Source organism: Neolamprologus multifasciatus, chromosome 4 (genome assembly GCF_963576455.1).
Source record: "Neolamprologus multifasciatus chromosome 4, fNeoMul1.2, whole genome shotgun sequence".
NCBI classification, from domain to species: Eukaryota; Metazoa; Chordata; class Actinopteri; order Cichliformes; family Cichlidae; genus Neolamprologus; species Neolamprologus multifasciatus.
The window spans coordinates 1,120,596-1,135,703 of record NC_140442.1 but is presented as its reverse complement, the minus strand read 5'-3'; the positions used below and the strand labels follow the sequence as shown (position 1 = coordinate 1,135,703).

Below are 15,108 nucleotides of genomic sequence, written 5' to 3'. Positions count from 1 at the left end.
TAAATGATGGAGCCCACCCTGTACTGATAAACGTGTGTTTGCAGCACAGCGGGACGCCTTCGATTACGGCGCTCGGGAGCAAACGTGTGGAAAACACACAGAAGCAAAGCTGTGGATGAAGCTGTGAGGGAAACACGAGCTGCGTCTCACAGTTCCTCCTGAAGCAGTGACCTCCTCATCCTGGCTTTTCATCATCAAACACTCTGCTTCCTTCTTCACAAAGAAAGCTGTGATCTGCTTGGATTTAAAAGGATTTGGGATAATAAATTCTGGCTGAGACAAGTTTTCTTTTTCAGATGTAAAACTTTGCTGTCTTGTTGCTTCGGGAGCTTTAACTTTCCCAGAGGAAACGAGTCTGTGGCTTTAAGCTTCTGACATGCATCCGTGATTTGAAGCTGCATAAATAAAAGAGACTGATATTATATTCCATCCCATGGAGGTCCAGGACAGCCATGAAAGCAGACTGAACAGAGAGACGTTATCTGATAATTGCAGCCTCAGGTGATTATCGGTCATTTCTGTCTGCAGCTCGGCCGTTCGGGGCCATTACCCACTGTTTCTGCAGCCTTTCATTTCTTTACAATTTGGAGACTGAATCCACAGAATTAGCTTTTAATCGTTTCATCTGAGCCGTCACTGAAGTATAAAAACATGAAGACTCTCAGTGCTCTGATTTCTAAATGAGTTTGGACACCAGATGTAACGATACAGATGATATGGTTGGATCTGATGTGCAGTGACTCTTCTGTCTCTGCTCCTCACAGCCTGAAAACCTCTGAAATCCAAATTAAAAGTAGGCTGAGCAACAGCAGCCCAGTAAGTGTTTCTTTGGCCTCCCGTGCACAGAAGTTTGACTCTTTTCAGTTTGGCCCACGCCAAAACTATAAGTGTCAAACCTTCGCTGGATTAAAGAGCTGAACATTGATGAAAACAGCTGAGATCAGACCCAGCTGTGATTGGTTTGATCTCAGTGCTGCGAAAACCTCGTTTTTCAAAAGTTTGGGAAAAAGTTGAAACTGTGAGTCATTGAAATACTCTCCTCACTGCTGTAAAAGTCAGATGATGACACTTCTCACTTTTCAAAACTTGAAAAACGTCTAAGAATCCGTTGTATTAATGTTCTCACTTCCTAAAACAGTTCTCGGTTATAAAACTTCACATTTTAACAAACAGCTTTTTGCTTTCTGAACAAAAACACCTGTTTGGAAAACAAGCTTAATTAAAGAGTCGGGCCTTAAAAACACAGCCTCTCACCCCGTCAGCTCAGGCACTGTGTAACCACACAGATGTGTACCTTTCCTCACTACATCATGGATTAATCTGTGGTTATACAGCAGTTTCTACTCTACGGATCAGTCAAATAAAACGCGCCTCATTCACATAAGCACTTTTTTCTACACCTATATATTAGGGATGCAACGATACTCGTATCGATATTGAACCGTTCATACAGTGCTTTCAGTTCGGTACGCATATGTATGAACAATACAAAATTTTTAATTTATTTTATCAACTTTTCTTCTGACGATGCTGTCTGTGTTGAGCGCTCAGTGGATCTGTGCTCGACAGTGCAGCCTAGGCGGAGTAGTCGAACGCAGATTCACTGAGCGCAGCGCAAGCTAGCAAGACAGAAGCTAAGCTCGTTGCAACATGGCAAATTGAACCTCCCCCACCCTCATTCAGATCTGGCGTTTGGAACTATTTTGGTTTTCATGTGACGTATGACCCTGAAGGTAAGCGCGTCATGGACTAAAGTAAAACAGTATGTTGGATGTGCCAGCAATGCTCAATTACATGGGTGGGAACTAGTGCGTTAGCGCAGTTAGCTCGTTAGCGCAGTTAGCTCGTTAGCGCAGTTAGCTCGTTAGCGCAGTTAGCTCGTTAACTTGTTGGCCGTCCAGCCCCACGCACGGGGCGATCCGCGGTAGCTCGTTAACGGAGATTTGCTGTGTTGTGGCGTTAACGTCATTTCAGATTAACGCTGACAGCACTAGTGGGAACACAAAGAATGCACATTTACTCCGACATCATCCTCGTGCAAAGACAAGTGGAAGCAGACAAAAACAACAAGCACGCATGCTACACACTTTAGCCGAGTCATTTAGACAGCCGTTAGCACATGATTCTCCTTATGGGGACCTGATATGTTTAATATGCTGCTGAGAATATAGCCCAGAAGAAGCGTATACTATAGCTTTTATTTTGGAAAGAGACATTTCTCTGTAATAAACTCTCTTTTCCAAAGATGAGGGATTTCTCCATCAGATTTATTTTTTATTACTTTGTTGTTTCAGCAACATTAAATTTAAAAACTGTACTTTTGAGTTAAAATACATATTTATAATTTTAATAAATGACAAATTAAAAAGGCATGAACATTTTTTTTGTATCGAAAAAATATTGAACCGTGACACCAAAGTATCTAACCGAACCGTGAATTTTGTGTATCGTTGCACCCCTATTAAATACTTTGTCTGACAATCACACTCTGATGAACACAACAGAGCAAATTGGGGTTCAGTATCTCACAAAAGGAGACAAAAAATAAGGAAAGAAAAGAAAAATACTAATGATAGCATCAACACTTCTATTAGAGTGATTAGTAACTAATAATAAGCCCATCCGGTCTGTATGTCTGACGTCATTAACTGTTTCCGGGTCCAAACTCTGCTGCAGGTCCCAAAATCAAACTCTGCAGCATCACTGAGCTACAAGCTTTCATCTGTAACACAATGATAGCCTGGCTGCTGTACCAGGTTTAACATCCAGACAATGAAAACATTATTAAATTTGATGTGCGTTAGCAGGAAGCTAGCGGAAGTTAGCTCGCTAGTTAGCTAAACATGATATAGCATGTTCTGACCGAGAGATTTCTGAAGCATTTAAACGTACAGCTCTGCTGTCACTTCCAACATAAATGAAGACAGAAAACTAAACAGCAGTGACGTTTGTAGGGTTACTGAAGTTGGGCTAGCTGCTATATAATGATGTGCTACGTGCTCGCTAGCTAACAGCTATGTTAGCATAAACACAGTGAAGCTGGACGATGAAGCTAACTTTGTTCCACTCGATAAAAGTTAACGTGAAGGTTCCTGATGGTTAGAGACAAATACAGTCGCATGGCAGGATGCTGTAAACGGACCAAACTTCAGTCAGGAGAACAACTGAGATAATCCATCCACAATACGAGGTTAGTCATTAATGTACTGCTGCTGGGCTGCAGTCGTCTTTAAAAGAAGCTAAAGCCATTCTTAACAGCTGTGGTCTTCTATATTAAACAATTCCTTATTTCTTCGTCTAGTTTCTTTTTTAAAAACAGTCCATATTTTCACTTTCTTTACAAATCTTATGAAAAATCCTCTTTTTCTAAAACTGTTCTCACAGCTTCTGTGAACCTCGCCTCATTAAGCTGCTGTTTAGAGGTCAGAGCAGGGCTTAGGCTCGTGGTCGGGGTCAGAGTTCACGACTAAAGATGTCTCGATTTCTCAGTATTAGCTCTGCAGGCTTCTGACCTTTGAACCGATTTGATCCCCAGAAGCTGGAGATCTCAGACAGATTCAGGCTGTAAATAAAAATAAAAGCCTTGCTGAGGAGAGGTCAGTCACACAAACCCACTCTCAGTGTCCACGCTGTGAATGTCATTTTTTATAAATATATCTGGTGGGCAGCAGTTTGGCGACACGCTCGGCTCACAGCATTCGCTCTGTCTCGATGTTTCCCGTCAGCATTCCCACATTGTTTGCATCCACATTTAAAATGTGTTTGTATGATGTAAAGGTTTAATCCGACGCCGTCTGTCGTCCGTGTCCTCAAAACGACGTTTGATCTGATGCAGTTTGATCAAAAGCAGAAACGTGCGTGTGTGTGTGTGTGTGTTTACACACTGTCAGAACAGGAAGATGTAAACAGTCAGGTAAACTCCAGCAGGATTAAATGAAGCCGTTCTTGCCTCTGGTCTCAGCACAAACCAACACTGCTCGCCTGTCTCCTCTCATGTTTCCTCTTACATTTCCTTAAACCTCTCATGTTTCCTGTTTTCCATCCTGTCTCGTTCCCACCTGTATTCCCACTCCTCTCCCTCTCTTTGTCCTCTGCTGTTCCATTTCTTCTCTTCTCACTTCCTTATTTTACTTTTCTCTCCTGTGTTTCCTGTCGCTCCAGTTTCTCTTCTCCTGTGTCCTCTTCCTCTCTGGTCGTTTCCACGTCTCCTCATCTTTCTTCATCGTTGATGATGATGTTTCATTCACTGCCTGATTCGCATCCTTTAGTCTACTGTCTACTTATCATTTCCCCTGTCACTTCCTGTTTCAGTGTTTTTCCCTTTCTTTCCTCTCCTGTCTCATTTCCATTTGCTTCCTGATTATTTTTCTTTTATTGTTATGTTTCCTCTCCCATTTCCTTCCCAATGTCCTTTTCTTTTTCATGTTTGCTTATCCCATTTCCTGTTTCCTATAGTGTTTCCTCTGCCTCTGTATCCTCTCCCATCTCCTGCTCTTTCCTTCATTACTTCCTCTTGTTTCCTGTTTCCTTTCTTGTCTGGTATAAGCTAACCTCAGCAGAGCTCGATGTTAGAGCATGTTTCCCTCACTGTGTGCTAAATGTAAATGAACTGGACGAAGGCCTGCTGACGCTCAGCCTCGGTGCCGTGTTTGATGGGTGGATGAGGAGGCGCGTGTCAGGAGTCGGCAGCTTCGTTTGATCTGACATTTTGCTTTTTCACTGGCAGCTTCTGCAGTTTGATCGCGATCGCACTCACGACCTTTTTCAGAGCCGTCAAGTGCTCGTCAGCAGCAGTGGGAGGAGGAAGAGGAGGATGATTAGGAGGAGGCTTTCCTCTCCTACGCCTGCTGCTGATGGAGGTTAATCAGGGCGTGAGGAGGAGCGTGAATCACTGTCAGAAATCCCAGAGGAGGCGCGGGAATAATGATATTCTGAACTAGTTCCAGTCTAACGTTGAGCCCGAGGAGGTCGACTCTCCCTCTGCCTCCTGCTCGTGTCCAGATTCCTCCCACTGAATAAAGAATGAGATGCAAACTGAAACGCTCTAAAGATGATCATTAATCTCACTCTGAAAAGCAAAAGAAGAATAAAACTGTTTTTGTTGGCTGATCACGGCAGCGGCGTGCGGGCGGAGGTTCATCTCGAACTCGGTTATGTCGTCGGTTAGGTGCATCTGTGTGTTTCCTGTGTCTGTGAAGTTCTCAGTGAGAAAAAAAGGTTGTTTTGAGCTTCAGACCTTTATGTGCTTCCTTATTTTATTCCTCCTGTTTCCTGTTCCTCTCATGTTTCTTTTCAGCTTCCTCTTTTGATTCCTTTGTAATCTCCTCCTCTCCTTTCTTATTTCCTCTTCTGTTTTCAGTCTTTGTTCTTGTTCTATTTCTTCTGCTTCCCAATTGCTTTGTTGTTTCCTCTTTCGTTTCCTGTCTCCTTTCCCATTTTCATCTCCTTGCCAGGTCTTTTGTCTTCTTACACATTTCTGTTCCTTCTCTGGTCTTAGTGTCCTGATTCCTTATCCCTGTCCTCTCCCTTTCTGCTGCTTCCATTCCTGTTTCCTCTTCTGTTTCCTCTCTTTTGTCCTCTCTTGTTTCCTTTGCTGTTTCCTTATCCCATTCATTTTTCCTTTTCCTTCTGACTTGTTTCCTGCTTCCTTTCCTTCATTTGTTTTCTGATCCCTTTCCTGTCTGCTCTACTGTTTCATGCAATCTTTACTATATTCTTAATACATCTGCAGTTTAGTCTCCTGTCTCCTAAATTCATTATGTTTGTTTCCTCTGCTATGTCCTGGTTCCTTTCCTGCCTCTGGTGCTCTTTCACACTCCTCTCCTGTTTATTTGATTTCAGTTTTTTCTACTTTTTCCTCTTTCCTCTCCTTCCCTTCCCTCCTAACTCCTTTGCTTCCTCTCCTTGTTCAGGTTGTCCGTGTGTGACGAGGACAAGTTGACTCATAATGAGTTAATCGGGGAGTCCCGAGTCCCTCTGAAGCGCATGAAACCCGACCAGACAAAACATTTCCACACCTGCCTGGAGCATCCGCCACCGGTAGGTCACTTGGTCACCCAACGTGAAAAAATTAAAAGTCATTTGCTGCCTGCAATAAAATCACCAGGCAGCGAAAGACTTTTCCTTGTGACGAGGAGGTTACGGTCCTAGTGCACCTTCATGTGATTCACTTCAAAGATCCAGACTTTAAACAGGTTTTACAAAGAGAAAGAATCTGCTGCAGTTCCACTGACGTCCAGCAGGCTCAGCAGTGAGTCAGTCCCCATAGACTCCCATGTTAAAACGTTACAGCAGAAAGAAACACGTTTACAGCCTGACTTCCATCTGCTATATATAGTCTATGATACGATGAAGCATTAAAAGTCATCCTCACTGTTTCCTCTCTCTGTTCTCGTCTCTCAGCTTCCCTCTCCGACTGCCATGGGTGAAGCCCTGAGAGGAATCTCCTGCTACTTACGAGAGGTAAAGCTTCAACAAGTGCAGGTCTGCAGGTCTCACAGCAGACTCAAAGTCATGTGATCACCACAGTCATCAGCTTTGTGCGGTGATCACATGACTATAGTACTCATGCTACTCGTGCAGTAATGAACTATCACTGAGGACGATCAGCCAGCATCCTCCGGCTGTGCTGTCGGTCTAAAACGAGCGCTCTCGCCTTTTTGAAGTATTTATATGATGTTTTCTAAACGCGTGGCTGCAGATGCCTGTGCTCTGACAGCGAGGGTTTGATCTTTGGAGTTCCTTGTTGGCGTCCTGTGGTGCTGCTGAACACTCATTAGGACCTCACACTGACGCTCGCTCAGCAGAAACTGAGCTTAATCAAACGTTTGGCGAGGATTTTTACACAAACTGATCTTCTGGTCCTCTCTGCAAAACTCAGCTGAGAGTATGTGTAATACTTTAATGCTCTGGGTGAGTACAGCGTAAATCAATCAGTTCTTTGATCCCGCCCTCTGGGGGGGCGGGGCCTGTTTCAGTGGAAACTGAAATGACACTGTGCACAATGTGTTGTGTTCTGGCTTTGATCACACAAACTCATGACACAGTTTCACCGTCTGAAGCTACATAAGGGATGTCCAAGTTCATGGGCTGCGTCCTCCTGAGGCCGCATTTGAAGGCCGATTACGTCACAGCGACGCAACGAAGGCTGTAGACTCCTCCGAATGCGGCCGACAAATGCGTCCTCCTTTTCCCCGAATTTGAAGGATGGGTCGGGTGTGTCCTTCGTGGCCCACCATATCCCAGAATTCATAGCACGGCCCAGCCAAACTCCAGTTTCCAACAATGGCGGCCGCTACTAAGTTTTAAAATTACCCTTATTATTCTTTCTGGGTCACAAAATAAACTTTTAACATATTTTCTGGTGAGAAAGTAGCTGTGTAAACATCAAATATCTGCTCGGTTTATTAAGACATCACATATTTGCAAAAGTGCTTTGACGTTTTCAGAGACGTCTGTTACCCACCCAAGGAGCAGACGGACGAGTTTATCAAACTCCACCGAGACAGCGGTGACGCTGATCAGAAAGCTCGACCGTCACATTTCACAGCCGTTCACTTCCGGCCGACCCGACCTTCTGAGGACCTGGCCCACGTAGACCGCGAAGGCCGGGTCCTCAGGAAGATGCAGCCCATAAATTTGGACACGACCATAGAGCAGGTGAGCAGGGCAGGAAGTCAACCACAGGAACAGCAGAGAGAATCATATCAGTTTTCAAAATAAAAGACCCAGGAGCAAAACCAGAAACAGACTCAGAGTAGTTCAGAGGTCAAACCTACAGATTTGTTGTTATGGAGCGTATCCCAGCAGTCCAAGCACAATCAGCAGGTACACCTGAGACAGGTTCAATCCACAGTCTCAACAAACAAAAGCAGCAAACAAAATAGTCCCACCAGTGACAAACCCCAGTTTAAGCCCAGATTACACCTCATTGCTGTTACTGGTTGCACAGCATTATTAGTGAGAGCTGTCGGTGCATCGGATCTCTGAAAGACGACTTCAGCTGTTCCCGTCCTGACGAGACGGTTGTCATGGGGAATAAGTCTCCAGAGCTTGACCTTCCTGAATAAATCCAGCGTGTTGAGTTGAATGTGAGTCATGCTCTGAAACGCTGATAACAGGAGAGGTCGGAGGAATTAATGCTCTAATTAACCCCGTTTCTGTGTTTAGACCAGTGTGTTGCAGAGAGCTGACTCTCTCTAAGCTGTCTCCTCAGCTTAGAGAGAGTCAGCTCTCTGCTGTGAAGGAAGCATAATCTGCATGATGAGGAGCTGAGAGAGTGTCTCTGTCTTTAAGTGATATTTGATGTGAAGTGGATTCAAAACATTTATAGAGGAGAGGCTCTTTGGATTCCCCTCTGACATCATCGAGCTCTATGAGAGGCTCCCCAGGAGGAGGCGGTTAAACATTTCCCTGCGGGGCTGCTTTCACATGTTGATACTAATGAGGCTTTTTAATTGATGAGTTTATTTTCAGCAAAATATTAAAATTAGATAAAAGTTCCCAGATGAAGGGAAAATAAAATCTGAGATATAAAACAGAAACATGAACGGCTCATCAGAGCAGGCCCTCCTCGAACCCCAAATATTTACCCCTCACTTAAACCTAGCTGTTTAAGCTCCTCCCTCTCTAAGCCAACTTTCCTCTGATTGGCTGCTGCTCACAAACAACAAAACCTTCTGCTACTACAACCACGACCCAAAGTACTGCAGAAACTCACCGCTGGATCCACAGATTCAAGACAAAAAGATCATTTATTACGTTTTACGCACACAAAGCTACGAGCGTGCGTTTGGTCTTCCTCGAGTAACAACCCAGACTATCAGCTGATTGGTTTTTGACTCCTTCGGAGACCCCGGAGGCTTTGCCGTGTCTCACATTGTGCTGCAGTTCATTTAGATTCAGCTCCACCTCATTCAGTCTCCCTAAAATAAATTGCCTGCCAATTTCTTTTTAAGTGTACTGCAGACCTCGTTTTGGAGGAAGCAAATTCAAAGGCTGCTCCAAATGTTCTGATTATATCAGGAGTGCGTCAAAATGTAAAGTAACAGCTGTGAAAACCAAACAAATACAGGCTCTATCGATCTGTCTCCACCCGTCCTCTCAAAGTGCACCTCCAACCAAACCAACAGAAACAAAGTGCAGCGTGGCAGTAAGTTCAGCAGTAATAGTTCCTGAGACGTCTGAGCTTGAACAGTAAAAGGTGAAAGGTCGCCGTGTTAGGATTGTGGAGGCTACACATTTGGTTCAGACTACACCACACCTGGCAGCTCATTACCTGGACTGTGTCCCATAATTAAAAAAACAAAAAACAGATGGTGAGAAACAAACAGCAGTTAGGACGTCCAGGATCTGTGGGACGGGACGACCGAGCAAAAAGGACCTGAGTTTGAATAACCTGCAGGGTCGCTGTTATCAGACGAGGTGTAGCCGTTTCGAGCTCGCGGACTTCACAGTGCACCTGCAGTGCAGTCTGATTATTAATGAACAGCTGTTAATTAGATCGTACCTGTGGGATCTCCGTAATGATGGAAATCAGCGTGTGACCGCGAGATGATCACAGCAAGGTGGGACCACAGGAATTCGACCACGCTGAGCGACTTCAAGCAACGACCGCAGAAATTAGCGATCTGTACTGGGAGGATGCAGTTGGTTGTCATATGACAGGGAGGTAAATTAATTAGATTGTTACCAAGGGAACCAAGAGCATGAAATGTCGACAAAGCACCAAGCGACCGACGAATCGCTTCCTGTTTGGACGCCAGGGCTCGGAGTGATGGGACAGTGGAGGATGGGGCGCACCCTTGTGGTGAGGCTGATGATTTTCCAGTCGATCGACGTTCCTACACTCAGGTTTGGGCCGGAGCGCTGGGTCGTGAGAGAACAACAGCTTCTGTCCGTGGGGTGGCTCCGACATCTGGAGGAGAGCCTCCTCTGTGCTGCTGAGTGGATCAGGATGCTTCCACTCGGAGGTTTTTCCAGCTGGGAGGAAAATTGCTGAACGTGGAGACACAAAGCATCTTTGTCACAAAGCTGATTATCAGACATTAATTTTTGGTGGTGGTGAGCATGAATACATAAATAAAGGAAAAGGAAAGGAAGTATGTTTCATGTCCCGAGGAAGCTGGGAGACGTCACCATGGCAACCATGAAAGAAAACCTCTAAAAGATGTTTTTGCAAACGTAACTCAGTTCAGTTCAACTTAATAAAGTATTAGTAGTGTAAGGTAATGTGTATGTGACCAAGTGGTTGGCGGGGTTATACAACGAATTGGGCGCACAGATTCAAGGATGCACACCGAGGCAGGTTGGCTCCGATATTAACAGCTTTATTTATAGTAAAAAAAAGAGTAAAATATTAGGAAAAAGAAATATAGCGCTGTAGTTGACAGTGTCCTAAAGTTACGATAAAACAATCGTGGAACTGGGACTTACCAGCGGCCGTGGACCTAAAAGAAAATCACACAAAAAGAAAATCACCACAGCACCCAGTGCTGTACAAAAGAAAGTGTGCAAACGACAATCAGACAACCTGGGAGCACTTGGCAAGAGTGGGAAGGAAAAACTCCCTGTTAATAATTTAACCCAGCAGTTATAAAGCCGAACATTAACCCAGCCACGTATTTTAAATGAATGAAGAATTAAAAAGTGAAGGTCTGTGACAGCACCTCTAACCTCCAAATATTTTTGTTTTCTGAACGTGGAAAATATTAAATTATTAATATTTAAACTTGTGATTATTTCATGAAGTGTGTTGTACATCAGGCACAGGAAGTCCTCAGGGTCCTCCGGGGGAAGTGTTTCGTTTACGATCGTTGGACTCATCAGGGCTCTTAGACTAATTATTTGTCTCTCTGTTTCTGTCTCCTACATTTAAAACTTTTTTAAAAAACACATTACATGATTCAGTCCATTTACTCCACTAACTGGAATATTCCTGCTTGAATCTGAGGACGTTTGTCATTAGAGGTTTGATGTCTGCAGTAATGATTTATCTTGGGCAGAATTTCTGTGTTGGGTTCAGAGAACGAGAAACTCCGAGCCAGGAAACAATAAGAGCTCAAACTAATGAGAAAAATCTGAGACAGCACAGGACCGAAGACGGGATGGGAGCACGAGACAGGACGCGCTGCCGCCGCCGCTGGAGATACATCAAAGAACCCGAGGCTGTGCCAGAAGCAGCAGGCCGGAGAGGATGAATCTGCAGAAACGAGATCTAATTCATCACCTGAGCTGAAAGTGACAGCGGGAGGAAAAAAGGCGACAGATGACGAGTTAAAACCCACCGAGAGGTCTGGATGGACTCGTGCTTCGTTCCTGAGTAGTCTGGAGACAAAGATGTCTGCCCCCCGCTGAGCTCACGGTTCAGGACATAAATACAGAGCGTAACTTCTTCAGACTCAGTCAGACTGAAAGAAACCTCTCTGGGTTTTAACATTTCAGTCAGGCACAGTTTAATTTCACCTGTTTGTTACAGGGTCAGGCGCTCGTTGAAGCGAGGCACGTGTGAACACAACCTCTGCTGAACGCCCAGTTCGGTGTTTGTTTCGCCCACTTTTATGAGTTTATGCTCGCAGTTTAAAATGGAAGAAACTTGTTTTTTACACTAATCAGACGTTGTAGTGGTCTCCCACAGACCGCCGAGGGCTTCCTCCGACATCCAGCTGCAGAGTTGGATCCTTGAAGGTTTCTTCCTGTTAAAAGGGAGTTTTTCCTTCCCACTGTCGCCAAAGTGCTGCTCATAGGGGGTCATATGATTGTTGGGTTTTCTCTGTATCTTTTATTGTAGGGTCTACCTCACAATATAAAGTGCCTGGAGGCGACTGTTGTGATTTGGTGCTTGCTCTAAAGTATCCCATGGACTTGTGATCTGCTGTGGGACCGTGAGGCCACCAACTCTGAGCTGTGTTTAGCTAAGTTAGCAGCTAATCCTGCTAAACAGTGTGCATCCACAGACTGAGAGCATGACAAAGACACATCTGTGGCTCAGTGACATCCAATCAAAATCCTAGAATTTCACTGCCCGCTAAAGCTGGAGCTCAGCCTTATTGGACAGTTTGTTACTACAGTAACCTCACAGCAGACATATGATTGGTCATTAAAGATGCTCCAAAAAGCTCCAACAGCACAAATGCGGCCCAGAGGTCCAGTTCAGATGAAGCTAGCAGACAGCTACACCTGTGTCTCCATCCACCTGTCAGTCAGAGGCCACGCCCCTAATAATGCTAGCTTTAAACATGTGAGTTATACAAAACATGTTACTGTTGAAAGGTTTTAACAGGAGAGTCTATGGGGACTGACTCACTGCTGCCTCTGCTGGACATCAGAGGAACTGCAGCTCTTTCGTCGGTCTGTAGCTCAGGCCTCGGATTCGTATCACAGTTAAAACAACATGAATCCCAGCTGCTGTGCTCTGAGGTGGAAGCCAAGGGGCAGATTTCGGTGCTGAAATATTGCCCTCACAAACACTTTGACACCTCTGGACTCCTGATTGTGTTTTCAGACACATTCGTGGCCGTGTGTGAAATGTAGGGAGTGAGACGTCCTTCACAGCCCACTCCTCCTGGAGGAGGATTTCAGATCCTGACGTGTCTCTCACAGATTCCCGGGAGGTCACACTGAGGCTGTGAAGGTGGTTTAGAAGGAAAAGCTCACTGATCCAGGATCAGCAGCAAAGACGAGTCAGTGCATCCTTTACAACCATTTAAAAGCAAAACCATCTATAAATATGGATGTAATTCATTTTACATTACATTACACTTTATTTACACATGAGGAGAACTGGCTCATGTGGCGTCACAGACTCGGTGCAGATGTGTGTTTAGTTTTCCCGTTAGGACTCTGGAATCCGCAGACATTCCTGATCCGGCCATCGGGCTGATGTCCACGTGTGTGATGTGTCCTCCTGAGTCTGTCTGCCGTGGTCTGAGGAGCAAACCCAAACAGAGTGATGTCACACACTTTAAGCTGAGAGGACTTTCGTATTAACACGAGGCGTTATCCACCTCACAGGTGATTTATGTTTGGGCCTCAGCGGGTCAGGCGCTCGGGGGCTCTGAGTCTATTTTCAGAGGCTCATTTCAGAGACTCATTTCTGCTCTCTGCGATGCGCTCTTCATCACTTCTCTCCATGTGGGCAGATAAAGTTGGCAGAGCGGAGTGAAGCCCATTATCTAAATTAGTCCTCATTATACGCTCTCTGACTGAGATCATTTCCAGTGAATTAAACTATCATGAGTTGAAACTACTTCTCATTTTCTCTTGGATGAGTCCTTCAGGACCTCTGGGCGTCTCCGAGCCGCAGGTTTAAAACGCGATGCCCCTCCCACCGACCCCAGGGACCCTCGGGACGTCGCGTCGGTCACTAAACTGTACCTGCACATGTCCGAGGGGATGAGCGTGTGCTCTGATCGCTAATAATGGCACCGAGCGTCATGTACAGCTTCAGATATTACAGTGATGTGCAAAAGAAACGAGTCACCTCTCGTCTCACAGGAGACGTGTGTGATCGTACCTGGACATCCAGAGTTTGTTTGTTTGTCAACATTTAGTATTAAAGTTTTGGGAATCAGTTTACCACCATTTAATGTCAGACTGTGTCATCTCTGGCATTTTTCATAGCTTCAGGTAAAGAAAAGGGAAGCAGTGATGTGTCCTGGTGACGGGCGGCTGGCAACAAAGAGCTTAAAGATACGATTAGGGATGGGTATCGTTTAGGTTTTATCCGATACCAGCACCAAACCGGTACTTTTGAAACGGTGCTCGAACCGGTGCTTAAAGAATAGAGAACACAAAATTGGTCAAAAACCTTCATGTTCAGCTGTTTTTTGGTAAAAAGATAACAATGTTAGCCTTTTCTGCAGCTATGGGGCATATATGGTATCACTCTTGGCTGGAAGCAGCTTAAACAATGGAAAAAACAAAAACTTTATCCAAAAACCTCTCATGTTTAACTGTTTTCCACTTTTTCTTTGGTCATTTTAGCCTTTTTGTCCAGGGTGAAGGGAGTATCTGCCATCAAACAAGAAGACAGCCGCATGTAGCTATGATGATGTTTGCTAGTTCACCTTACATGCATTAATGTAATAACGTGGTTAGCCTACTCAACGTAAATTACACACGAACAACATTAAGCTACTCACGCAGAGAAGAACGGCTGCTGCTGCATCATCATCATCATCATTTCTGCTACACTGGCAGGGCTAGGGGCCAGGACTCTCCTCTTCGGGTTTTTGGGGGATGTTGCTAACTCCGGGTCGATAACAGGCACCACACCCGCAGTAGATGTGCTCGATGTGAGGTCTCGCAGCAAGCTATCAAATACGGCGCATTTCTCAGCTTTAAAAAAAACGCTATGCGTCGCCAGGTGTTTCATCAGATTTGAGGTGTTACCTCCTTTGACAGCATCACAGTATCAGCTTAAAGCACTTGTTGCAGCTGCTGAGTTTGCATCTTTTGCTGTGAAGTACAGCCAGACTTTGACCGCTTCGCCTTGGGCATTTTTAATCTGTAGCTCTGCTCTAAAAGAACGTACGTACCTGGACCCGCCTACTATCCTCGGAAACGTAAAATGATTGGCTAGAATCTAAAGTGTATCACAGCTCAGGAAAAAAAGCACCAAAATGTGCGCTGCTTTTCGGTCTGGTTACTACCGTTTATGACAGAACCGGTGCCACCATGGCACCGGATACCGGTACCCATCCCTAGATACGATCAAAAATGATTTAAATAAAATGTGATGATCCATCAGAAATTACCAAAACGAGGTCTCAGTGCTAATAATAACAACAAGCGACAAGTGACACAAGAAACCTGAAATATGAACCTGTAAACCTGCATCTGTGATCATGTGACGTCGTACAGCACACGGGGAAACGAGACATCGTTCCTCCAAGACGACGGTGCTACAAAAACCCCAAAAGAAAGACACAACAGTGCAACAGAAAAGTGCAACAATCACTGTGTGTTGTGCAAAAAGTAACTTGATGTATGAGCACAGAACCGATTGATTCTAATCCATCTATATGATCATATCACTGTATATAGATTAGGTATATAAATCCCTGATTCTCACTTGTTGCTCATCGTCCTGCTGGTTGACGCTGACGC

The 15,108-nt window shown here is 44.8% G+C and overlaps 1 protein-coding gene across 1 annotated transcript in view; it reads left to right on the top strand.

The window, feature by feature from the left end:
- The window catches only part of doc2a (double C2-like domains, alpha), a 66,367-nt gene that overhangs the window by 34,577 nt on the left and 16,682 nt on the right, over positions 1-15,108 (top strand). Inside the window, exons 6-7 of the mRNA XM_085156540.1 lie at positions 5,913-6,039; positions 6,403-6,462. Coding sequence (XP_085012666.1) covers positions 5,913-6,039; positions 6,403-6,462 — 187 coding nt within the window. The remainder of the gene's footprint in view (positions 1-5,912; positions 6,040-6,402; positions 6,463-15,108) is intronic.